Source organism: Diplotaxodon limnothrissa, linkage group LG23 (genome assembly GCF_057381915.1).
Source record: "Diplotaxodon limnothrissa isolate DT_005_m linkage group LG23, D_limnothrissa_male_GT1.1, whole genome shotgun sequence".
NCBI lineage: Eukaryota > Metazoa > Chordata > Actinopteri > Cichliformes > Cichlidae > Diplotaxodon > Diplotaxodon limnothrissa.
The window spans coordinates 2,103,266-2,129,777 of record NC_140617.1 but is presented as its reverse complement, the minus strand read 5'-3'; the positions used below and the strand labels follow the sequence as shown (position 1 = coordinate 2,129,777).

The window sequence follows — 26,512 nt, the reverse complement described above, 5'->3', positions numbered from 1 at the left end:
TTCAATTAAATGCATTACATGGCCAAGGCCTTCCAATAATGATTTTTCTTACAAGTTAGGAAGTACAAAATAAAATACAATTAGCCTGAAGCTTAAAAAGCTTTATGGATAAGCCTAGAAACGTACAGTAAGTGGTTCTGGTTTTGAGAAATGTGCAGAATTGTTAAAAATGACAGTAACCTGTTTGAATACATGACAATGAAGCAATGAAACTAGTACAACAAGAGACCTGGAGAGCAGACATGCAGCTGTGCTCTCCCGTATTTACAATAAACTTCATTGTAGGAGAGCGAGAGCTCTCAGTAGGAAGTACTGCATGAGCCACAGACAGTACACTGGTTAGACATGAGAAGAGGAAACTATCTTCTTGCTAAACATTAAAGTAGTAAGAACAGGAAGAGCTGTCCAAAACATTGTGCATTATTTGATAAGAAATGAGCTAAGGTAATGAGAGAGCAGAGGCCTCTCGCACTTCATCGTAGCCTTTCCTCAGCAGAAAACCTTCTGTCACGTTTAGTAAAGCTTTCCTGTGCCGCCGTGTGGCTGTCAACAGGCCCGATAACACAGTGCAATGTGAGCGTGCATCCTCAGCACATCTGAGGTCTTTTGCAAGTTAAATCCCTGCAGATGTCGAGGTGCACGGCCAGAAAATACACCGCTCTAACGAAAAAGTAGAAACACTTAACAACTTTCACCGTGTTTGTGTAAGACTCTGAAATCCAGGGAGTCTCTCAGAGCGCAAAAGACTCCTGGATTAAAAAAAAGAAAAATCGTACAAATGGTAACAAGTGAAGCACCGACTCTGGCACACGTTGAAATGGGACCAAATGTTCACGTGGTAACATGACAACCGCACAGTTGTAGTTATCCACTCAGCATTCAAGCTGCTGAGGAGCCCTTGAGAGTTTCCCTAAAGGAGATCAATCAGGATTAATGATACAGCTAATGATCAGTTAAGGTAGGATCCACGCTTACATTCATCTATGACAACCTTGCGTTTTGTTACATTCTTTCATGTCGGGCCACAATGAATTTAAAAATTTAGACCGATTTAAAGATCCTAAAGTACTTGAGAGAAACTTAGTTTGTATGTTAGAAAAACAGATCGTGTGCTTTCTGCTCTGCATCCTACTGTAGTGTGGCCTAGTTTTTAATGCAAACCAAGTCATAAAATGTGATGGCTGTAGTTTCATTCATTATTACCTCCCCCGACACACACAAATCAGTGCTTTAATGCTCACGACACAGGTGCTACGGTGAGCAAGGTAGGACTGACATTTCAAAGGAAAAGGTAGCTGTGGCAGATTTGTTCCATTTTAGTATAAATCTACACATTGTACACATTTCACATCTTACAGGAGCCGCAACTTCCAGTTAAACACGAAGAAATGTTGAAATATCCTGACCTACTCTAAATGAAGACAAAAAAAATCATCTTCCCTGCATGAGAGTGGGACACGGTCACTCTGTTAGAAAGGGCCTACAGAGTTACAGAACAGAACAAACTGGGAAACAGAATCTCCCCAGTTCACTGTGGTTGCTTCAGAAGTTTAATCGAGAGCCAAAAAAGAAAATTTTGGGAATTCTTGAGTTCTAGAAAATTAGCATGTCTATTAAAATCTCATCACAAAGAGAGCTGAGATTTAATGAAATGTAGCGAGTTTGTTTAGTGGTTTCGAGCGCGCGCTACAATAAATTACATTCTGGGGACTTAACGCAGCGCTTGCTGCCTAGATTTTAAATGAAAGCAAAACGACATTAACACTAGAACAAGTTTTCTCTTGCATCTTCGTTCTAAAAAGGGGGAAAGAAAAAGAAAAAACGTTACGCTCCTCTATCAAAACCACGGAGACCAACAGAGCATGGACAGTCGGGGGGTTGAACGAGTTAGAGATGAGTTTTGAGTCTCTTCATGGGGTCAGCAGGTGATGCTGAATCAGTCCTGTACAATCCCCACTTTGCTTTGGTGCTTTCTGGGCCGGGCCGGGCCAAGCTGTGCCGTGCCGTGCCGAGCCAGACCGGTAGAGGGGAACGGGGCCTCCTCAGGAGAGTTCAGACTTGCTGAGAGCGATGGCCAGCTCCAGGTCTTCTTGCTCCTGCTGGGTGAGCCTGGCGAGTCGCTCCTTTTCCTCTCGCTCGCTCTCGCGCTTTGCCCACTCTATCATGTCTTCCTCGGTTGGATACTGCTCCATGAAAACAGAGGAAACAAAGAAACATACGCACACAATGGATGCAGTTTTGAAACTTTGAAAACCCACCAGCAGCAGACCTTTTTCCTTCAAAGTGGACACTTTGACTGATTTGTAATCACCATTTATGTGCCAGAAACCAAAGACAGTGAGTCAGGACGCACAATTGTAGGGTGCTAAAAAAAAATAATCATGTATTGGAGTCTAAATTTGTAGTTCTGTGCCCATTCTGAGAAAGGTGCATCGCAATGAGGTCTAAAAGAAATCCAGACTTTTGCAGACCTCCCAAACAAATTACAAAAAAAGAAGAAAGAACAGGAAAGGCGATTGAAATTGATTTCCCTTTATCCAAATGAAAACAGTCCTCCCTCCAACATATATACCCTTGCAAAGTTCCTGCAGCCACGTGATCAGGGCAAAAGCAGGGACTGCGATGCTAGAAAAGCCTGAAGACAAACAGGCACAGCTGTAGGACCACAATCACATGCACTGAAAGCTCCACGGTCACAAAAAGAGTAGGAAGGAAACACAGTCCACTGGTTAAATTGGTTAATCATTGCAGACTGTGTAAATATGTTCATTATTCTTAACGAATGACAGACAGAAGCAACAGAGGTCATCCCACGTGCATCCAGCCATGCAAAGGAGAGTCTCCTAGCAACTGTTTTAGAGCCGATAATAACAGGTCACGGTATGAAGAACATGCACGAGAAGACGTGTACAGAATGTGATGGATCTGACAGAGAACATGCACTTATCAGTTTGCAGACAACATCCCGCCAATTCTCTTAAATATGAATGAAATCAAACATAAATAAGATACATGGAAAGAGAAATGGTGCTTTTTATTCCACAGCTTTAAGAAAAAAACTTCAGTCTTCTTATTTGTTTTTCATGTTAAGATACTTTAAAGGATCATTACAGAGTTTTACATGTTTTAGTTCATTTACTTGACAGCGCACCGCACTGTAGCTTCTCAGAAATGTGATTTCCTGGTTTCTTTGTATCCGTTTGTCTCGCCGGGTAACAAATATACACACAGAGCAACCTGTGGCCAAATGAACCTTCCTTGATATGAATCTATAATGATTAATAATGCACCTAACTTTATTACTGTTGTGCCCATGTGGTAATTTATGTAATTCGCTGAATTACAGTCTCTGTTTGCAGTGGCACTTTAATGCAGAAGTTACAGAGCTGACAAGCAGCAGAGGGGTTTTTATGGGCTGGGAAATCATCCTAAATGCAACACATGGTGTGGGAAGTTATCAACAGTAAGCTGAAGCATAGTCCAAACCTCTGATAAATGAACTGAACGTGTAAAACACTTGATCCTTTAAACTCAGGGGTTTACAGGTGGTGATGTCATGGATGCACATAGAAGCCGGAGATGGTGGCCTTGATTCAACACTTTATTAAACAGAGGTGTAAAGAAACACAGAGAGAATACAGTCAATCTGCTTCTCCACAACACACTGCTGACCACACGAGGGCTCGGACACAAACTGATGAATGAATGGATGGATGGATGAACAGAGGAAAGCCTGTATAAATAAACAGCAGCAGAGTAAAGGGGAAAGGAAACTTTGATGATTCGAGAAACGGTGGAGGCACTGGTGTAAGTCAACGAGAGTCAAAGACACAGTTAGTGCATGCAGGTCGGCGACTGACAGGTACATGCGAGGGTGCTCGCGTGACAGGAGAGGATCAACAGTGTTCTGATGTGATGCAACTTCACAGGTCATTTCCATGCAGCATTAAAAAGGGTTGAACTAATAGAACTACTCTGACCACCATGACCCGAAGATTAACCCACACAATCAAACTTGCACAGGAAGTAATGTCAATGTGACAAAGTTGGGATGGCTAATAAAAAGCCAAATACAAGCAGCCTGTCATCTCTCCATTCACTGCCAAACATTCTGGTTTATATAGAATATATAATAAGAATATATAAATGCATCTATAATTTCTATGCATTTCCTCACAAAGTAAGAGTGCATCTTCAGTCATAGAGTTATATGAGGTGGAATCTCATTATGAATCCATAATAGAGCGGGTGAAAAGAAATGTTTACAGGGTTAGACAGCATTGTATTATTAACAATAGTCTGACATATACACAAGCAGCAGAAATGCAAAAGAAACCAAAAAAACCCAAAACAAAAATACAAGATTTACAAGATTTTATTGTTTTAACTGGGAGAAGCGTATGAATCACGTAACATTACGAGCCTGTGCTACCGTGTGACGCTTTAATAAGCTGGTTAGTTCACTTTAAGGCTCGTCACTGGCAGTGGATGGAGTGATTTCAAGAGCTGGCCTGATTTGTTCGGGGTTGTATCCTTATTGAGTAACTACATGTTGGTTTACAAGGAGGGGGGAAAAAAAAAAAAAAAACAAAGAGCGAGAGAGAGAGAAGAGGGTGTGGCTATTGACATTCAGGTGGAGGTGAGGGAGATGGGGAGAGGGAGTTGCTCACTTTGTCAAAGCTGGCAAATCCATCAGCTTCCCGTGCGTTGCGGCGAGGAGGGGAGGAGGGGGCGAAGGGGTCGGCTAAAGGATCCTTTGCAGGCAGGGAGGAGGAGGAGGAAGAGGAGGAGAAGTCTCCTGAAGTCTGTGGCATGAAGTTTCCTCGTCGATGGAAGGAGTCGGAGGACTCCGTTCGATTGATGGATGATTTCTTACCTGACAGGGCACAGACGGGCAGACTCAGCAAAGGCAGGTTTTATTTCATGAACACTGTTGGCACATCCCCAGACGTGTGATAGCTACACTGTTCCAACCGAACAGAGCTACAGGCACTTTTTGTTTTCTGGATAACAGGATCAACTGACCTGGAGGTGGAGGAGGAGGTCTGGTAGGCGTACCCGTTTTTGGCGGCAGGGCTGGGGGCACATCAGAGCTGGCAGGTTGGCTCTCTTCCTGGAAGAGGTTCCTGCTGTCGACTCCAAACTGCTCAGCACCATTTGACTGGAATGAAAAGGTCCAACCAAATCAAATATATCGATTACATAAGCAGGAAGGTGCATGAATTTACTTAAGAACAGTACAGAGGATGTGCGTCATCACTCGCAAGCTCTGTTGCACATCAGTAAAACCCCGATAAATAAAGGTACAGGTACTGTGGTGTAAACAGCAAGTGTGAAATTAGTGTTTCCACACCGAGTTCACAAGAGCTCTCTGCACAGTAGCTCAAGGCTGCAGAAGGCTGCAGGATTTACTACTATGCAGAGACAGAGGCATTTTTGTGCATATAGATTCCTTTCCATGCATACACGGGGCTTTTTATAGTTGCAAATATAAACCAAAACTAACATAAGACTGGATAATTATTTATTATATATGATGTATATACGATGCACGAAACAACGTGACAGAGGATATATTAAAAATCTGGAAATTACCTTTGCCAAAGCACTGAAATCTGCAAAGCCTCCTCCAAATGACTCATTACCAAACACAGCAGCAAACGGATCTGAAACATCAATGAAAAACGACCGAGTGCATGAAATCAGCAGCACTTCAATGCCTCATCCAGCATCTTATTAACAGAAAAGCACATTTTACTTTATTTATTTTTCATTATTTTCTTATTTGCTGCTATGAGTTCTGTCCCCAGTGGGTGGTGCCATGCCACAAGCTGTACCTGCATCTGAGGAGGCACTGACCGCGGTACCACCGGGAGCAAAAGGGTCATTGGATGCTGCGGTGTCCTTCTGAACACAAACAAACACATCAGACGTTTTTATAATCCAGCCTGCGTGGACAAACACGCTCACCTGTAACGTGATTTACTACAACTAGAGCATGTACATCAAACAAAAACGTAGCAGTTCCTCTTTTGGCCACCAGTATTTTAACTCTTTCTGAGCCAATAAGGGAAGAAAACTAACGTATTCTATAAGCAGAGGGCTAAGATCCAAACTTTGGGACTCATTGCTATAAATTAGTTTCTGCTTCCTCTTAACAATTTACATGTCAGCGATATTAACACATTTCTATGCATTTAAACTATTATACAGAATATTTTATATAAAGTATATATAATAAAGTGGATGATAAGCGTTCAGACGTACACGCTTGGTGCTTCTAAAATTACTGCAAACCTTTAGAATGGTAATAAAACATCTGGGACAAATAATTATATTCCTTAAAATACTGTCACAAAAATCTTACTCAACACACTGTAAACAGGTTTTATTAGCGGGTCTACTCACCACGGCCAGATCAGAGCTCGGCGGGGAGCTGCTAAAAGGATCCTTGTCTCCATCTTGAGAACCAAACGGGTCTGCCTCCTTTGTGCTGGTCATTTTGCCTCCAAACGGGTCTGAATCAGCTGTGTTGTTCCCTTTAGAGCTGAACGGATCGTTGGATGCTGCCGCTGGATTGGTGGATTTGGAGGCGAAAGGATCCGGACCCGCTGGTACGGCTGCTGTATCGTTCACCTTGGCTGCAAAAAGGTCTGGCTCCGGCACGCCAGAAGTGGTACCGAAGGGGTCGGCTGAAGCAGAGAAAGGGTCCTCTGAGGAAAACGGGGTGCTGGAGGTTTGTGTGAAGAAAGTGTCTGCAGCAAAGGGGTCTGAGCCTTTGAATGGATCTCCTCCAAAAGGATCTGATTTAACATAAACAGCAGGAGAAACATAATGAATAATATGACCCACTCGTCAGATTTGACATATATATATATATATATAAATAAAACAATGCTGTGCTTGTGTGAGATTTATTGCTCATTAAATACTTTGAGCAGCACCTCCAACATCTGCTTTTCCAAAAGGATCTTCTTTGAAAGGATCGTCTACAAAGGAAAACACACCATCAGTCTGCCAGCGTTCATCAAGCATTAAAAACACTCTTTTTTCCATCTTGATTTTTCACGATGAGGTCTTACGATCGGTAAAAGGGTCTGAATGGAAGAAATCCATCTCAGGCAGGGAGGGAGGGCTGCCCTGTGGTGGCAAGGAGCGAGGGCCAGGCTGAGGCGGAGAGGGGGAGCTGGTTGTTTCTGTCGGCTCTGCAGGCTCCTGTTTGCTCTCTGGCTCTGGTGATGCAACCTGTCGTAGAGAGGCACGGCGCTCTGAGCATTACAGTGAATCATGCATTGTGGTTATGGAGGGGGAGGGGTTTTAACACCCATCTGATGATTTAACACAACTATCAGGTTACATCTTTGCTGTCTGCTGTCAGTCTATGCACTTGTCTGGCACGCTGCATGTCCAACATCTCATATCTGTTTCTGGTACAAACAGCTTTTCACAGACAACATTTCAAAGAAATGTGGGTAAAACAAACATCGCAAATGTCACACTTGATGACAATGAAAACAAATACTAATGATAAAAATCAAGAAGAAGAACAGAAGAATACAAGGAGTCACAAAGATGCTGTTTATTGGTTTCCATGGGTATCCTTGAATAAGTTTACCTTCGGTGGGGTCTCCTTAGGTGACTCCTTTGCATCTTCTGTAACCTCAGAGGAGACACCAGGCGCAGGGCTGCTGCGTTCCTGCTTAGAGAACAGACGCACAACTTAAAAGGACAGCATCTGATGTTTTTTTGATAAAAGCTTTGAGTTAAAGCGACGGAGTAGCTCATCTGGTTATTGTAATGTGTTGGTTGCATGTTTTTGTTGTCGCTGGACAGTTTCCTTTGAGACTCACTTTGATTTTTTTGAGATTATCTGTGATGTTTTCCACAAGAACACGGCACAGTTGTAGCATGCATTAGGCTTTACAGCTGTGTCTGTCCACATTTAAAACTACTGTAAGAGTGCTTCTTATTATTATTCATGTAGTTTTTACCCTAACATTGCTCTCCCAGGGCTTGGCAAGGCTCGACAGACTGTACATATCAGTGTAGAGATCATCCAAGGCATCATGTTTCTGCTTTTCATCTTCCCCAGCTTTTGGACTCTCTTCGTCCTTCTCCTCTTCCTTTTCTTTCTCATTCACGCCACCTCTCTCCTCTGAATCTGAATGCTCTTCCACTCTCAGTTCTTTAAGGTCCTCCTGGAAGAGGTCCCTCTGGAAGAGGTCCCCATGGTGGAGCTCTGCAGCGGGGCCTGCTGATCCATTGACCATGACAGGAGAGCTGTCCTCAAGGGCTCTCTTCCAGCTGAGCTGAGCAGTCACCGATCGCTCCTCCACCTGAAGGTCGTTCAGTTTCTGTTGGACCTACGTGCCAGAAGAATAATTTTTAAAAAAAATGACACGATTAAAGAGCAGAGACAACACTTAAACACAGATATGATGAATTCTGTAGCCAGTGTACACAGAAAGTACAGCATTAGGAACACACTGGTGGAGCCACAGCAGTGTTGCTCCATCTGTCCACACAGAAATTCTGGAAGTGCTCAGTATAATCACTGCAGCTATTATTCATGCGTTTGGGTATGTAACAGTTGTGCAGCCTGCTGATTACAGTCGGAAAATAACATTTCCATCAGCTGCGTAGGTGCCAGAAAATGAAAAAAATTTTCTCTGCAGACATGCTGTACGAAACCAGGGAAGAGCTTTTAACCTGTGCAACTTGTGTGAAAGAGTCACGCACAGACTCCTGAAGAGGAGTGAGCTGCTCCTGGGCAGCCTGGACCTTCTCCTGAAGTTTCCGGCTCTCCTCCTGCAGAGCCAAAAGCTCCTCTCGGGCCTGGACCAGCTCCTCCTCATACTGACATATCCTTTGTTCCTGCTCCTCGTGCTCTGACTGCAGAGATGAGATCTGAAAGGAAAGTAACCAGAATTCGAGGTAATTACACAGCTCCTCAAAAGGTTACCAAAAAAAAAAAAAGAAGAAGAAGAAGGAGGCAACTTACAAGTTGGGTCTCCTGGTTGGTCTGCTGTCGAATGTGAGTGAGCTGCTCCTCCAGGGAGGCCTTCTGTTGGTCCAGCTCATCTAAAGCATCTTGAACCTTCTGACGCTGAGTCTGAAGTTGCTGCAATACTTCGGTTTCCTTTGCCACCTCATCTTGAAGGTCCTGTGGACATAAAGTCAAAGGGGGGAGGGAGGGAGATTCAATAACAGAGAGGAAGTGAGCAACAAAGAGACTTTGGAAAACAACCTTTAAAGTTACTGATTTTTGGAAAGATAATAGTAATAATAATAAGATAATAAACTTTATTAATCAGGGAAATGTAACTGTTACATCAGCTCAACAGAATAAAACAAGAGAAATGTGGTAAAATAAAAGATTAAAAAGATACATTCACATAAAATGTAAGTACCGTAATTGTCGGGCTATAAGCCGCTACTTTTTGCACAAGCTTTGAACCCTGCGGCTTTTAGTCAGGTGCGGCTTTTCTATGGATTGTCCATGAGCGGATTTGTTTTGTTTGTTCCGCTGTTGTACGGCACTACGTTGCCTGGCGGAAGGATCGGAGTTCAAGAGTGGTATGTTAGTCACATGTCCATCCGCCAGGCAACGTAGTGCCGTACGAAGTAGCGCGAAAAACAAACTTCAAAGTAGCACTACGCGTTCAGCTGGAGGCGTGGATGATGAGCGGCGATAAACTTGCAAAAAGCAAGTTATGCCCAACTCCACCGGTGGATTCTGACAGCGTGGGAAAGTGTGAAAACATCCACGATCACCAACGGATTTCGAAGGGCTGGACTGCTGCCTGATGGAGAGGAGGCTCTTCAGAAGGTGTTCGACTCTGACACTGACAATGAGGATTTCTTTGGTTTTGAAAGTGACAACGAAAGAAAGGAGCTGAGAGTGGATGATGAAGCCACCCTGAGCCTGTTCGTTTCCGACACTGGAGGAGAGGACTTTGGTGGTTTTAGTGCGCAGGAAGAAGAGAAAGATGGTGGTGAATGACTGACTTTTCTTCTTGTTAAAGCCGTGTCACTGCACCTGAGCCTAAAAGGTAGTCTGAATCTATTTTTCTGGTGTGCTGTAGGTTATTGTTATGTACTACATTTGTTACTCATTTATGAAGCACAGTACATGTTTTGTACTTGTAATTACCACTACTTGTACACATACCCTAAAAGGTTATGCAAATATGTACCCATAACTTGTTTTTCAAAATATTAATAAAAGTGGTGTGTCTCCAAACAGCCATCTCTTTCCTGACAATTCGATTTGTGCATATTCTCTTACATATGATAAGTCAACATTGAAACACCTGCGGCTTTTAGTCAGGTGCGGCTAATGTATGTACAAAACAGGATTTTCCCCTGATTTTAGCTTGTGCGGCTAATATTCAGGTGCGCTCTGTAGTCCGGGAAATACGGTAGATGGTTTTATGAAGAAGGTGAGAAAAGAATAGAGAAGAAAAACTAGTGAAACCAAGTGAAGGTAAAGGATTTTAAGAAATAATGTGCACTAATGCTGTGTTACAGTGTTACAGAGTAACCACATTTCTAGTCTAAATACTAACTTTTAATACCATTCCTGAAAAAGCTCAATCGGCTGTTATATGTCAGCTTGCCGGAGGGAGAAAGGCTGACGTCACAGTGTGGAATTATTTTCGTTTACAGGCTGCAGATCGTTTTGCAGCTCAGTGAGTCAGTGAGATCGTTAACATCCTTTCAGCAGCGGCTGTCGCTGAAAGGACAACGGCAGCTTTTAATCTCTATACTAATATCAGAAACAACACAAAGTGCTTTAACAACAACATGTTAAGGCAGAATAGATTATGGAAATAAAAGCTTGTGCTTTGCATGTATTTCTCTTTATTAAAATTCCCATGTTGGAAAATTTGTATTTCCTTGATTCTTAGAAAGTCACTTCCTGTTTTGAGGCTGGCTTTCCAGGGTTTGATTTCAAAGGTGGTACGACTGCCACAAAACCCATTCTTAACCTCTGGGGAATGCTTGGGTATGTGCAGTATACCACGTCCAGGAAGAAACTCAGACAATATAAATAACCAGAAGCACTCGCACATAAGTACAATCGAGTGCAGCTACAAAATTCAGCTACATCAGCTCCTTCGATACCACCCTCGCACTCAGACTCATTCCTAAAGAACTCTGCAGCCTCGCCCCTTTAAGCCAAACAGCTCCCAAAATAGAGCCCAGACGAGGCAGATCAGCCTCTTCCTCTCTTCCTCTTCCTCTCCGAGTATCATTAACTGCATTTCTGAACAAGCGTCTCAGACTGCAAATCAAATGTGTTATTGATCTTCTCCTCCAGAACATTCAGCCCCATAAAAGTGAGCTTACCAACCTGCATTTGTTTTGCTTGTTTGTTGGTTTTTAAAAGGGAAAACAGACAGAAATGCACACGTGCGTTTAATGCATATTAACTGTGCTCCAGCAAGAGTTTTTGTAAACCAGTGATTTAGAATACAGGTAAAATCTCACAAAGAGACCTCACCTGCACTTCAGTGCTGCGCTGTCGGATGGCCTCCTCCTTCTCCTTGATCTCCTCCTCCACAGAGCTCTTCTCCCTGGGGTTGCAGCAAAGGAGACAGGTGTATTTAACCACCAAGGAGAGCACCAGCCCACCAAGCCCAAGCCAGCTCTCTAGTGAGCATGCTTTACCCGGCCCCTGAACCACCACCACCAGCTCCTCTCCCTCGGCCACCATGATGTTCTCCTCGACTCCCAACTTTACAGAAGAGAAAGCAGCATCAAGTCCTGCAGCGAGAGCAGGTGTGTGTGAGCGCTGCGCTGTGGGCGACTGCGAGGATAAGTGTCGGAGAAAGCGAGCACGTACTTGCTCAGTCAAACGCGTGGGAGAAAGAGAGGAGGAGGGACGAGTGATGATCTGCCAACATCTATCATCTGAGCCGTCCGTGTGCTCATCCTCTCTACGCTTTTTCAAGCATGCAGCAAGAGGGAAAGAAGAGACGGGTGGGGTAGAAAGGAAGCGTCATAACTTGTGCACAAAAGATACTTCAACTACCTTTAAAGGAATCCTGTGCTTGTGTTGAGTGCTGTGGTAAGGTGTTATATAAACCATTAGACACAAAAAAAGGGCCTCGCTGACATTTAACTCTGTTATTGAATATAAACGATTACTCTAAGGGATTTTATGCTAGTATTTTCAGCTCAAAGGAAAACTGAGAGCAATTACCAGAAACGGGAAATAAAGAGGAAGCACATACAGAGGTAAAGAAAAGATCCTGATTGGTAGGGCTGTGCGATATGACCAAAACCTCATCTCCCGATATAAGACATCTATCGTCCGATAACGATATAAATCACAAAAATGTAACATTTTCTGTAAATTCTGTGAATCTCGGGCAGCTCGACTTGCGTGAAGTGTTTCCAGCTGCGCGTCGTGTAGCTGGAGTCGAGTGTTTTAACCGATGCATGAAACGATGCATTTTTAGACATAAGTTGTAACGGCGCCGTTTTCTTTGTGAGTATTTATTACACGGCGTGCTGCTGGCGGCTCTTTTTACTTCTCATCCATAAATAATCTGCATCTTTCACGTGATTCAGTTTATTTTGAAAAGTCTCAACAGGATCTTGAGCTTTATTGTGAAAGTTTTATGTGGAACATAAACAAGCGGACGCGCGATGGCGTTACCGTCGTTGTTGCTAACGACAACGCATAAAAACAGGCGCTTGTCCGTCTGTAGTGTGGTTATATTAAATATAAGAGAAAGAGAGAACTTTAATAAATTAATAATAACTCCAGTGACCATCAGAACCATGAACAAAATATTGCTGTAAACAGTTTATTTTGCGACACCACGAAACAAACGATAGCGTAAAATGAAACGATAGAGGTTTTTATATCGTCATCAGATATATCGTTACATCGAACAGCCCTACTGATTGGTGTTTTTACTTAAACATGTTTTTCAGTAAGTATTTCTGCTCACTTGTTCTCTTACATTTGTTTTTGGTTCAGTATTTTTCACACAACCTTAACAAAACTAACATTTTAATATTGTTGTGTGAAGACACAAAAGAAATTATGCCTCAGTTTAACTTATTAAAAAACTATTCTATCGCTCACCACACAACAAACACACAACTCCCCTGATAATCTACGAGCTGCAAATGCAAAGGGAACCGTTCCCAACTTCTACTCACCCATCAGCATCATCGTCATCATCACTGCCAACCTCCTTATCCTGAACAGAAGGCTGCTGCCCCATTCTGAAGCAGCAAAGACGCTTCATCTTTCCAAACTCTTATTAAATAAAATCTGTCCGCAGGTGATTTCTAACTCAGTTTCCATCCTTCTTACTTCAAACAGCTGTCGTCTAGTGTGTGTGAGATTCTATGTGTGTTTATTGGAAGGCAGAGGTAGGAGAAAAGGCCACTTTCTCACTTCTCCCTCTCAGTTTTCACGAAAAGGGAAGCTACGTTCTGTGAAGTATGGAAATGAAATCCATTACTATGACAACTGCTCAAACCAAGACTCCATGTGCAAAGCATGCATGCAAATGTGCAGCTGCTGCAGCTTTTACTTAAAGGTACATCTGGCATTTAAGATCATGTGAAGTAAAAAGGCAAAAGAAGGTAAAAACATAAAGTCTGGAATCAGGTCGTGTCTCAGGATCTCTACTAAGTCAAGGTTATGACTTTCAGAAAAACGAATCACCTTGTTTTTGAACCGTTCTTTTTGCTTTGATCACAAAGGCAAACCTCAGGTTACGCACTGCTGCCCTCACATGGCCCTGTGTCGTTATCATTTTAAATCTATTGTTTTCTGAAATGTTGCGAGGCCTGCAGACCCTGATGTACCAATGTTCCCGCCAACATGCTTCACTGTGCGAAGGTTTCGGTATTTTTATTTATTTACAATTTTTCCATTTTTGCCAAAGAGTTCAACTACTGTTGTCACATCTACATAGAAATCTGTCCTCTTCTCAGTGATCTCTGGGTTTTATTTGTGTCTTTCCATTCACACCATTTTAACTTGTGCATTTCTTACTGTGGAGACAAAGACTTTAACAGGTGACTGGTGCAGATGTTATGTTGCTCCGCTGGGTTTTTTAACCTCCGTCACGACTAAAGGTTTTGCTCTCGGTGCACTCGCCTCACCACGCCCACTCCAAGGTTGACTGACAACACTCCCATCACATTTTTCTCTACACTGCTTATTGTAACGTGATTGCCTACAAGGTCTTTGGAAATTATTTTGTAGCCTTTCTAGGCTTCGTGGGTCTCTTTGAAGCTTCTTTTAAGATCCCATAAAAGTTGTTATAATGAGGTTTGTTCACATCAACCAAACTTAAAAGATGTGATTTAACCATTTGAATCAGGTGTGTTGGATCAAGGACACATCCAACACCTGCAGGTTCCCCCTCTGCTTCATCGGACTTAAAGTGGCTTTGGGACTTAGTAGCGCTGAGGTTCCCTCTGCACTCTGAGTGACCGCAGAGTCTTCAGCCAAGTGCTATTATTGTGTGTCATTATTTCTGTTGTGTTTGATTATGATTACTACTTAGATTACATTCAGACAATGCAGATAATCAGTGCAGAAATCCCATTAATCCCAAACAGTTTACACCCTCTCCAGGGGCGGATCTAGAGAGATTTTCTTAGGGTGGTATGGGAATCAAATAGAGTGGCCATCTCTTTACACGTGCAGGTGTTACATTCTGTTATATATATAGTTAAAATACATCAAATGGAGTAAGTTCTTACTGGCTTTCAGTTCAGACCCTTTCCACCTCTTGTCTTTTTAACCATCTGCTGCTGCAGTAACACAAGTGTTTATTATTTTTACTGGAACTTTGGCTGTGCTCAAAGAAGTGCGAGTGTGTCCCTCCTGCATACCTGAACCAGCAGAGGCTCACAAACACCCAGCTTGAACCCTTCATCTTTAGGCCAACAATATAAACCACCAATGAAATCATCTCCACCGCCATCACTCTGTTAATAACATGTAGGTGTTTGCCTTTTTTTTTTTCTTCTTCTTTAAATGTGAGGAGAAATGATTACCTTTGTAGTTCAACAATCTCGTTACTCAGTGAGTCCAGCTCCTTGATGGCAGAGAAGTCGGCTGCTAGGTTAGCTGCGTTGTTCTGGTGAGGACAGGAAAACTCAATATCACCAATAAGAAAGAAACACCCACATTACTGATATGCAGATGAAAGTACTAGAGACCAGCGACTCATTACAACTCTTAGCACAAAAGACAGTCACAGCATAAATAAACAAATGAACTACACTAACGGCTTTTCATCAAGTCATCTACTGTTAGAGGCTCAACAGGCAGGACTTGGGGAACAGCGGTTTTAAAAGCAGCCTAGCTGATACCACTTAAACTATACTACTGAGAATTTAAAAAATCTAAAACGTCTTCAAAGCCTTGATAAAAACACACAACCACAGAAACAGATACAGCGATAAGAGTGCATCTCAAAAACTAAAAACAGTAACCTTTGTTTCTCGTCAGCTTCCCTCAAAAGCACAAGGGCAAATGGAAACTAAATATCAAATTCAAATATTTAGGATAAAACTACGTCAGATAAGAAAAGAGGCAACCTGTTGAGAGTTATGAGATGCACTAGACTGTTTCTGATGAATCGCACTCACTCAGGATTGTGTCAGTGCACGTGAAATGGATGAAATGCAAAAATGCAAAAAGATGAGGTAAAGCAAAACTGCTGCAGAGAGAGGAAATAAGAAACACACACAGCTGCAAGCTTAACAGGAAAAATACACAACACACACACGCGCACGCACAAACACACCAAGAGAAAAATACATCACTGAAAGCCACAATTAAGACAAGCAACATAATTTATATCTAATAGTGCTGATGCAATGGAAAATTATAATAAGTCACTGCTGTAAACAGATGGTGAAAACTGCAACCAGAGTCTGTTTTAAGCTATAAAAAAGACAGCTGCTCCAATTCACTATCAATCAGTCTCATTATTAAGGATCTTTCAGCGTCCATGAGATCAGTTTTTGTGCGTTTTTAATTCTTGAATTGCAAGCGATTGCTGGGTTCTTAAAATCAAACCAAACACTAATATTTGGTGATTTAAATATCTGATATATCGGCTGATTTAGAAACTTGTTTTATCATCACAGAAAGCTGTAGATAGCTCGTTTATGCTCAGATCAGCGAGTTGTTGTTTGTTTGTGGTGTTGCCAAACAACCACCGCATTCTTCTTCCTGCTAAGGTCATCAGATCAGAGGCTGCTGGTGGCCCCACGCGCTCAATTTAAAACTCGTGGCGATCGGGCCTTTCAGGCAGCGGCAGCACGGCTGTGGAATTCTCTCCCACTGGTTTCACGCTGTACAGAGTCCACTGGTTCTTTTAAAAAGCAGCTGAAGGCATTTTTATACAGGCAAGCTTTTAATTAATTTGTTGTATTTTACTGTTTTACATTGTTATTTGTTGTATTTCCATTCTTTTCATTTTTCATTTTCTTTGTTGTAAAGCACTTTGTGATTTTTATCTGCGTAAAGCGCTAAATACATAAATTTTACTTACTTACAAAAGGGAAATTACAGAGTGCCCTCTGGTGGACAAACTATGCAACATCAACAGTCATAACACAGTTGAAGGGTGCTGCTCTCATCTTTAGCTTACTTACTACTAGGGCTGCACGATTTTGCATAAAATGAGAATCACGATTTTTTGGCTTAGAATTGAGATCACGATTCTCTCACGATTTTCTTTTCCAGTATAAATATTTATTGCGCTTATTAACTGCACATCAACTTCGTAACAGTTGAGACTGAACATAAAAACAATAAATAAACATTTAAACAACAAATGTCTCACGTCTCACGTCGTCGTCGTCTTTTTATTTATTTATTTATTTATTTTAAATCGTTGTCATTTGGAAATGAGATCGCACATAAGTATGAATCGAGATCGCGATTTTCTAACGATTAATTGTGCAGCCCTACTTACTACATTTTCATTTATTGGCTGTTTTATCTAGAAACCGATATATGAGGAAAATGGCTAGTATCAGGCCGTTATTAATATAATAACAAATAAAATAGTAACAGCCTGGAAGCATTCATTTGTAAATCCTAGGTGACTTCCTTCTCGAGTTACTGCATTCACAAGATTTTCAGGAAACTTGACCTCTGGCCTTCGTTTTTAATAGTAGCCTTACAGTATCAATAAGAAAATGCTACATCATCTCGTTCTCAAGTTATTGTGTTCATTAACTGGATGTTCGTGCCGATTACCCGTCTGGCCCGTGTGGTGATGAACCTTTTACTGCTGAGGGGTAAAAAGGACCCAAACATCACTAATAATTATTCACAACTCGAGTGTTGAGAGCGACTCACCTGTTTGATGTTTTGTCTGTCAGACGGAGGAATCATCTCTGGGGACAGATTTTGTGGAGGGTCTAAGCCTTTGGTCAGTTTCAGATTAATTAGATAAAGCGCCAATGCGAACTGCTCTCGCGTCAGTTTCCCTATGTCTCCAATGTCACAGAGCTCCCTGAGGGGAAAGAAAAAAACAAAAGCACACAGGTTACATAAGACAGTAACGATTTATACTTCAGGCAGTGCCTATTTTTGATGGCCAGGCTAATCATTATGTGAGGGAAACCAATACACACAGAAGCTAATCAGCCACATGAAGATAAAAATCCATAATAAGATCATCTGCTGGTCGTGTGCATGAACACATAGTGCACTGCTGCATTTTGCAACATTCAATTATAGCTGAAACTAGAATATGTTTTTACATTTCACTTATTATAAATAAAGTGTAAAAATGAATGTTTCACAGATGTTTTATGAACATTGTATCTTTTCTAACCATCTATGCTATTGTTAAAACACATAAGCACCTTATTTTCCAACACTATTATTTCTCTCTAGTGTAAAATAACTATTTATCTACTTCTTATGACACGTCTCTCTGCAAATCATCCTTTGTAGCACTTCATGGAGTTTCTTCCTCCTTTTTCCTTCGTTTGTGTGAACAGAAGAGCAAAGTGCACAGGATGCCTTATGTTGCACAAATTGCAAAGCTCTCTGAGGTAAACACGTAAAACAGAGTAACTGATTCTTTGAGTAGAAGCTGGACAGAGGAGTCAAAGGAGGAGATTTTAGTGACGGTACTTACCAAACCCGTGCGAGTGTAGCGGAGGGCAGCCCGGTCTTGAGGAATATATCTCTGACTTCAGGGCCAGACACCAAGCCATCCATGTCGGCGTCCGTCTTGTTGAACAGCTCGTCGAATTTCGCCTTCTCTGCTGGCGATACTACCCACTGTACAGAGAGAGAAAACAAACTTAACCACACTCCTCGCCACCGCGGGAACATTCAGAACAACTTACAGCAACGAGAGATTCACAAACCTTCGCACTTCCTCTAGTCTTTTTCTTTTGAAAAACACACTGAACTAGCCAGTTTGAAATCATCGTAACTGTTGATGTACCAGTGTAGTAGTAAAATAATACTTCTCAGGCACTGCACTCACAGGAGAGGTGGAGCCTGTACTCACAGGGGCAGCTGCTGGTGCTGGGACAGGGGCAGGAGCTGGGGTGGGTTTAGGAGGGTGGGGCATAGTCTTAGAGCCAGCGTGGGAGGAGCGACTGTCTTTGACAGAGGGGGGCGAGGGTAACAGGGGCATCACGGGAGGCACCGAAGGTTTTTTCCTCTTGGAGGGTGGCACCAGGGGAGGCGGTAGGGACATGGGAACAGGCTCCCCCTCTAGAGCTCTGTACACCAGATACATAGCCTGGGAAAGGGCAACAAAGTAATGAGAAATGATTACCCAGCATCCTGCAGTTCAGTCTTCACACTTCCTCCTCATGTCTTGGATCTTTTCGATTCAGAACTATAGAAATAATTTAAGATCCTATGACTCAGTACACAGTTGAACAACCTAAAGTGAAACCAGTTGTGAACAAATACTAAAACCTTATTTGTAATATTAACTCGAGTCTTACCACAGAAAACTCATCTCTGTCCAACATGCCGTCTCTGTCTATGTCACTGAGCTCCCACACCTTCAACACACAGAGATATTATTGATGAGCATCAGTCATCACAAAACTGCAAAATAACAAGTGCCACACCGCCAACTCGCTACAGACTCTCACTTTCTTTTGACGCTTTAAATCTTCCGTATTAAGCTCCAGTGTTACTGTATGGTGTGGTTTCTATTCATTTTTCACTAAAGCAAAAACTTGAAACTAACATCAAAGAGTCCTGTTTGAGAATCATACCCTGCCCAGGATGTCCACCGGCAATTTGGAGTTAAGCAGGACGGGCTTGACCTTCTCTCCCGACAGCATCCCTCCTACTGGGCCAAGACTGTCAAAGATGGAATCGAACTTCATCTTCTCCTCAGGCTGGAAGAAAAATAAAACAGCTGCACGATGAAAATCACTCTAATGGAGGCATAGACTGATGTGCAGCTTAGGCTGGTCAGATAAGGTCAGTCTTATACACCTGTCCAAGTCAACAAACATTCAAAGCCACCACGTCTGTACGTGGGAACGTTCTGCAAACACAGCTTTGTTTTGATGAAAAACATCCCGTAATTCTTAGTCTTTAATTTCCTTTTAAACTTCAGTGGCTTTTTCTTCCCCATTTTCATTGCTTGTAAATCTAATTTTGCAAGCTGCATATTGGCTTCATTAAAGCATGTTGTGAATCTTGTATGTAAAAAGAGCTCTTTTCCTCCTCTTTTCTCAGCTGCTCCCTTTAGGGGTCGCCACAGAGGCCCGACATCCCAGCCTGTCCCTAACATCCTCCTGTGTCACACCAACCAGTCTGCACATCCTCCTCTTTGTGGTCTGCCTCATTTCCTCCTGCCTGGCAGCTCCATATTTAACATCCTTTGTCCAGTATTTCCACTATCCCTCCTCTGCACATGTCTACATCGTCTCAGCCTTGCTTCTCTTAACCACTCTTAAAGCCTGAACCACGGAATAATTCAGAGGTTTCTTTTTTAAACTTGAGTTTTTATTTAACCTTCTGAGATTGTTTTAAACTAAATATCAATGTGACTTTTTTTTGTTTTTTTTATTAGTGTCATTTATGTTACATCCAACATTTTGGTGCAATTTATTGGCCACATTTTTTTGTTTTTAAACAAAACCATTTTGGGGCGTTAGGCTTAAAAAACCCATCACACTGTTGATGAAAAGGGTTTTACAAACTCGTGTATCAAATATGATAAACTTGGTGTTACAAAGTCACATTGTCTCCGAACCCTTTGACCCGATCTGTCCGTTTGACTCAAATTATGTCGCTGATAATGAAAATCTGAGCATCTTCAAACAATATAAACAGACTCAAGACGCTAACCAGCATCTCAGCAGCAGAGAAATGTTGGCCTTCAGCTGCACATAGAGAAAAAAGAAGATCATTTTGGTACTTCTGATTCATGCTTATTAACAAGTAGCACTGGGATTGCAGAACTATACATACTGCTTAAATGATCACAACGAAAAAATATGATGCTTCTCTTAAGGTAACAAAAAAGGAGATAAAACTAGGAAAACATGAGAATTAAAAAAAACAATCACAACTATATTTAGACAAAAAGATAGCACGTTGGAGCGCGCCTCACCTTGACAACCCAGGGAAGGTCAGCAGCCCCTCCTCCTGCTAACAGTGGGCTGCTGCTGTCATGCTGGAGATGAGCACAAATATTTTTCTATTTCAGTGTTTGCATTAAAAATACATTAAAGAATATTTTTAAAAGCCAAGACCAAATACTAACAGTTAAAGTTGTTTGTAGTGAAACAAGCACCTGTGAATATACCACAGATCTACTGTATTGGACTTCAAATAACCAGCAGTGACTTTAATAGCAGGCACAGTGTGGATTTATAGCACACAGGAGCAGACTTACAAATTTCGGGGGAGGAACAGCCACATTAAGACTCTTGAGCGCCACCTCCAGGCCATTCTGAGCACAAGCCACCAGCCGCAGGGCTATGAAGAATTGCTGAGGGCAGAAGAAGAAGAGTGACGTAAGCCTGGTGATGATGAACACATTTCTGAAGGAGTTCACTTTGGAGCTACTTGACAGTGTGCTGGTACCTGCTTGTTGAGTGCTCCCTTTCGTTCAGAGTCGGCCAAATCCCAGATCTAAGGAGACATTTACAGATAAAACATCTGTTAGCATCGATGAGAACATTAAAGCTAACAGAGAGCTGCGTCTCCACTCACCTTCCCAAGGACCAGGTCAGCCAGACCTGACCTCTTTAGGAACAGAGCTGCATCAGCTGCTGCCACTCGCCCGCTGCCAGTCAGATCAACCTACACACACACACACACACACACACACACACACACATTAAAGCTTATCTCATCTTAGAAACTATCAGTATAACAAGCTAAAATGCTAACAAAGACAAAACTCTTAGCTTCGAAAAAAGATGGGGAACAACTGAAAACCATGAAAATCGGCTTTGGAGCCTCTGAGTCATTTAAATCAATGCTGGTAATAAACCAAAGACATTTTCTCAGCAGTCTATTGGCTTAGTCGTCTTTCATGAGGCTCAAAGGGAGTGCTGCTGACATGTTGGGCAAAGGGAAACATTATTAATTCATTGAGGTACTTCCTTTATTGGACACAGGCACTGAAACTGATAAAGAGAAGTGAGATCACTGCTCGCTGCAAGACAGCAGTATAAATGCAGGTTTAGTTTGTGTGCTGAAACTACAAAAACCACATCCTCTCATTGGAAGATTTTATTTTTTTTGATTATCTCCATCTCCATCCAGAGCCATTTAAAGCCAAACTATGCAGGAGTTATATGCACACACACTGTAACCCATGGGAAAGATACAATGGCATACCTGACGATAGTATTTGTCATAGATGGGGTTTCCACTGGAGAGCTGTTTAAGGAGAAAGAGAAGTATAAAAATTTAAAACAGTCATTTTTACCTAAATTCAAAAATGTTCCTTATAACAATCTAACACTAATCGTTCAAATGATTTTTCAAAGTTAGCTCTGAAATAACCAACAAGAGTTTGACATCCACTGAGCCAGTTAAAGAGCTGCTTGTTATAAGTATAGCCACTGGCCAAATGTGTTAAAAACAACTAAAAATTACTTTAATGACTCATTTAGTAGAACGTTTTACCATTAAAGAAGCCACAGTGTGACTGCAAAACCAAAAAGTTTATAATGGCTGTGTTACAGGTGGGATAACAAATAAAGACAAAAACAATACAGCATCTATGACAATGAGTAGCAACAAGGTGCAGCAGTTTTCATCATTAATAAGTCAGCTGCTTATAATTACAATAAATCCAACTTTTACTCTTAACAAATGCCTGAAAAAAGCGATTTCTTAAACTTTCCTACTTCCTGCCATATAAGCACATCAAATATTGTGTAATTTTGCTTAGAAAAATCCGTATTTATGCAGCATTGTTAATAATTACCACAGTCTCCCCCCACTAAAATGAGGCAGTTATTTTGTCTTTTTGAGTTGAAATAAAACATGTCTGAAAATGCTGACGCACCTGAGCTGTATATCTGGTCAAAAACAAGCCACAACCTAAATATATTCAATTAATACAAAGAGAAACTGTTTAAATGTCACTGAGGCTGAGAAAATATCGCTTTTCCAAACAGCTGTTTCATTGAAAAGCTACTCTGCATTTCCTCGTAAAGATCTATACAAATACTCTGGAGAATGGATGGATGACTCAGAATACACCAGAAGGTTTATGCTGAGTTGCATGCACAGAGAGTGATAACTTTTGTGATAACTTCAGGATGCAGGCTACATTTCCTGGGGCCCCCTGGTCAGCTTTAGGCATTTACAACAAGGCGTCACTCCAAAGGCAACAGTTAGTCTGGCCTTCTGTCATGTCCTCCCTAAACACCCCTCTTTCCTCTGTTAAGAAAAATGTCTACCGTTGGACTAAAGAGGAAATAAAGCAGTGCTTCCTTATTTGTGTAACTGAAACTGACAACTGGTTGTTTGGTTTCAAATTGGCAGGTGCAAGAAAGCGAGGAAAGGGATGGACAGTAATTGTTTCAAGTGTGAATCAACCAGGGAGTGGCTGGTCAATGGAGGCTAAGGCTTTCAGACACATGTGAGATTACTCTCTACTGTAAAACAGACTTAGACCTGACACAGAAAACAACTCACGCACACAAAAAGCAAAGTTATCAGTCAGCTTTTTCACCCACCAGTTTACAGTGAAATAACTGTTGACACACACATATCTTTCTCTAGTCAATGCAACTTTTTTCTTTTCCCCTATGACACACAATAGTGTGCCTGGGACTGTTGGCGTCTGTAACACTGTGGTCTTTGTACTGGTGACTTTAATTGAGCACTGAAAAAACACCCCTCAATCATCCCCCAGCTAGCCCATACAAAACTGCAGCAGATAGCCAGAAACATCAGGGCGCAGGAGCTGGCGGGACAGGCTAGACTGTTCTAGAGATTATAACCACCCATGGTAATAAAGCACACTGATGTCACTATCAACACCAAACATGAGGCGAGTTTGGGGATTATCGGGCATCTGACAGGAACACTTGCAACAAGCACTGGTGCCTGACAGGCCAATGAACTCCCACAGCTCCCAGATAAACACAGGTTTTAAGCCATTTGAGAGACAAGGATCTCAAAGCTGCTCCTGGCAGGCAACTCTTGTCTGTTGCTGGAGGTAACGGCAGCTCAGGTAACAAGTCCACAACTGAAAGCTGCTAATTTAACCTGCCCGTAGCCTCCTAAACAACACAAACACATTCTGACGCTACATTATTTAGAACTTAATTTAGCTAGCAGCAACTGTGCAACCGTTTACCACAGTAGAGGTGGCTAGTTGCTTGTACAATTCACTTCCTCTTGCTAGTTACAACATAACAGCTAACGATATGAGGAGTTTTCTCTATTAACTAATTGTTAACAGCAGCAGCTAACAGGGTAACTGTTAACGCTGTCCACTTTTGAAAGGTCACAGGGGGGAAAGACACCAAGCCAATCACCGAAGCATGTTTACTTCTAATAATAGCAATAACAAGGCAGCCTATTCAGTCTAACCATGTAACAAAGCTACATACGAGGCAAGGAAATCCAACACATAGGCTACAAGCTTTACTGTATATAGCTTGGGTGCTTTATCAGAGAAAAACAATGTTAGCAGAGGCTGAAGTAGCAGAAATGTGACAGTAGAGCCACAGCAGAGCCACACATGGGCAGCCCAACACCCAAATAGCCTGCAGCAAACCGGGGCAGCACTAAATACGATTAGAAAACACCCGAAAGGAAACGAAGACGAGTAGCGCTAGCTTACACGGTTTATCTCAACTTTGATAAAGCGACTCTAAAACAGCCCAACACTGGTCACAAACTAGCTGTTAGCTAGCAGGCTAGCTAGCTAGCTACGCCCTTACGCAGTCCCCAAAGAGATTAGGAAGAAACTTTTCCCAGTCACAGCAGGGCTAAACTTCCAAAAGAGGAACCAGAATCAAAGAAAGCCCGCGATTCTTTCAGCCAGACTTAACCGACGCTGCCGAAACATCTCCGAGCGTAACAGGCAGAGGGCAGAAAGCGTTTGCTGTCGTTATATTTGAGTTGTAAGACAGTGTTACCTGAGTAAGAGACAGACTGGAAGCCATAGTGTTTCTGTTTCCCACCGCTTCCAAGCTGCGCTGACGACAGGCAGCGGTAGAGGCCGCTGAAAACCCTGAAGCCAGACCTCAGGGACCGACCTCCCCTCGGAGCTTCACCATCCCTCCGTCGCTGCGAGGAGGTGCACAAATAACAAAAGCCAATGGATGCAGAGATAAATAACAGATAAATAACAAATAAAGACTTGAAACACCCACTCTATGAATTTCTTTACTTTTAGTTGCGTCATTTTGCTATCGGCAATTCATTTTTCTATGGGTCGTTCTAAAATATATTTTAAATGTCTAATATATAAGGCATTTAAAAATATATAGATAAATAGAATATCCACTACGACCAAACACATTTTTATTTAAGTTCGAACACTAGTGAAACACAGCAAATTTTGCAAGTCTGACTTTACGTTTTCAAAGTAGAATAAAAATAGAAAAAAAATGAAAAATAAAAATAAAAATGAAAAAAATGAACTGTTAACATCTGTTATTTTGCCTGTCAATCTATTGAGTTTAATAACAGGAAGCAGAACTGCCCAAGCTGATAAAGTCGGTCAAAGTATAGGAAAATGACAATGAGGACAGAGAACTACGACATTTAAATACAAAGAATATTTCATTATTCGACTGAAATTCCTGCAAAAATTTCAAAAAGCCTCATAAGACAAGTGTTGTTCACCTAGTCTTAGTTTTTAGTCTAGTTTTATTTAACTTTGATAACCTTTGTGAGTAGAAAATAAAATACAGACGAAAGGAGAAGATTCAAATGTAAATGCAGCTGAAGTATACCCAGGTACTGCAAACTGTAGTTTACCTTAAACCTTGAGTTTAAACTGTAGCGCAACCTTTGATGAGCCCGGTGAGCAGTAAAAATAAAATGATTGCCAAATTTGAACAGATATCCAAATCAAATGAGGGAACCAAATTAACATTCATCCATCCGTGTTCTTCTGCTGTGGCCTGTCCCAGTTGTCATGGGTCAAGATTAAGGGGTCTACGCTAACCAGGCCATCACCTACATAATAACAAATTAATTCAGAGTCTTTGGACTCTGGGAGGAAGCTGGAGAAAACCCACCCGGGGGAAAAGGGAGAACAGATAAATAAAACATGTTGACACACACGCACAAAAAAAGACACAAAATTTCACAAGGATCTTTTCATTGTTTTCTTCTGGCTGTTTTATTGGACAGATCACCTGCCTTTGTTTTTATTTTACACAGCAACACAAAAATCGCCCCACTTCATTTACTACCATTAGTACAAAATGTCTTTTACAAAAGGAGCCTCTGTCAGACTGTTGGGACAGTGTGTTGGGGTACAGCAGTGCAGAAAACTTGGAATCAAAAATCAGGAAACGAGACGTATACACAAACGGCGAGGAAACCTAAAGTGTGTGCGTACCAAACGCCCAAATGTTCTGCTACTGGGGTGGTCTTAATGTACATCCTAAGTTTGAGTAGAGCTTATTTAGACACACGAGACTATAGTATGTGCACTGAAGTGGAAAAAGTGTTACCTATACAGTACAAAACTATGCAAGGGACTTCATCTTAAAGCACCTCATGTTACCATCCCACTGCAGACTGATTTGTTTTCTTTTTTTCACTTTTGATCAGGTTGCCAAATGTAGTGTTAGTCCTACTGCACTCTGGTTGCCGTGCCAACAATCCTCGTTTGAATCAGATAGTGGAAACAGAAGAAGGCAAAATAACCTGGATGACAACATCAAATCCTATCTAATCCTTCCAGCCCGACAGGAATGAGAGAAAGAAAAATGTACAAAAATAAAAAATGAAAGGCAAACAAAACACGTGAGGTAAACCAAACGTTTTGCTGGTACCAAAACCTCCATACCAAATAAA

At 41.8% G+C, this 26,512-nt stretch overlaps 1 protein-coding gene across 2 annotated transcripts; it reads right to left on the bottom strand.

Annotated features, from left to right (window-relative positions):
- Positions 1-4: 4 nt before the first annotated feature.
- eps15 (epidermal growth factor receptor pathway substrate 15) lies at positions 5-24,674 on the bottom strand. Of its 2 annotated transcripts, none has more exons than XM_085347183.1 (25): positions 24,616-24,674; positions 21,851-21,892; positions 21,218-21,307; positions 21,089-21,136; positions 20,898-20,993; positions 20,613-20,675; positions 19,261-19,386; positions 18,982-19,041; positions 18,510-18,770; positions 18,153-18,298; positions 17,363-17,519; positions 15,040-15,122; positions 11,507-11,579; positions 9,002-9,163; positions 8,710-8,907; positions 7,992-8,363; positions 7,616-7,696; positions 7,083-7,245; positions 6,933-6,989; positions 6,409-6,803; positions 5,838-5,907; positions 5,596-5,666; positions 5,026-5,161; positions 4,671-4,876; positions 5-2,183 (listed from the first exon to the last, which is right to left on the bottom strand). In XM_085347183.1, the coding sequence occupies exons 1-25, from the start codon at positions 24,640-24,642 to the stop codon at positions 2,043-2,045; spliced, it is 3,324 nt and encodes a 1,107-aa protein (XP_085203309.1). In that variant the 5' UTR covers positions 24,643-24,674; the 3' UTR covers positions 5-2,042. The 2 variants fall into 2 exon arrangements, with proteins under 2 accessions (XP_085203309.1, XP_085203310.1); XM_085347184.1 differs by having other exon boundaries at positions 6,945-6,989.
- Between the last annotated feature and the right edge of the window lie 1,838 nt (positions 24,675-26,512).

Excerpts from the sequence above, each read along its gene's own strand:
- eps15 (XM_085347183.1), bottom strand. The coding sequence starts at position 24,642 with ATGGCTTCCAGTCTGTCTCTTACTCAG. Across the intron at positions 19,042-19,260 it reads CGGTGGACATCCTGGGCAGG|GTGTGGGAGCTCAGTGACAT; the intron begins GTATGATTCTCA and ends TGTGTGTTGAAG. Across the intron at positions 18,771-18,981 it reads ACAGAGATGAGTTTTCTGTG|GCTATGTATCTGGTGTACAG; the intron begins GTAAGACTCGAG and ends GCCCTTTCCCAG.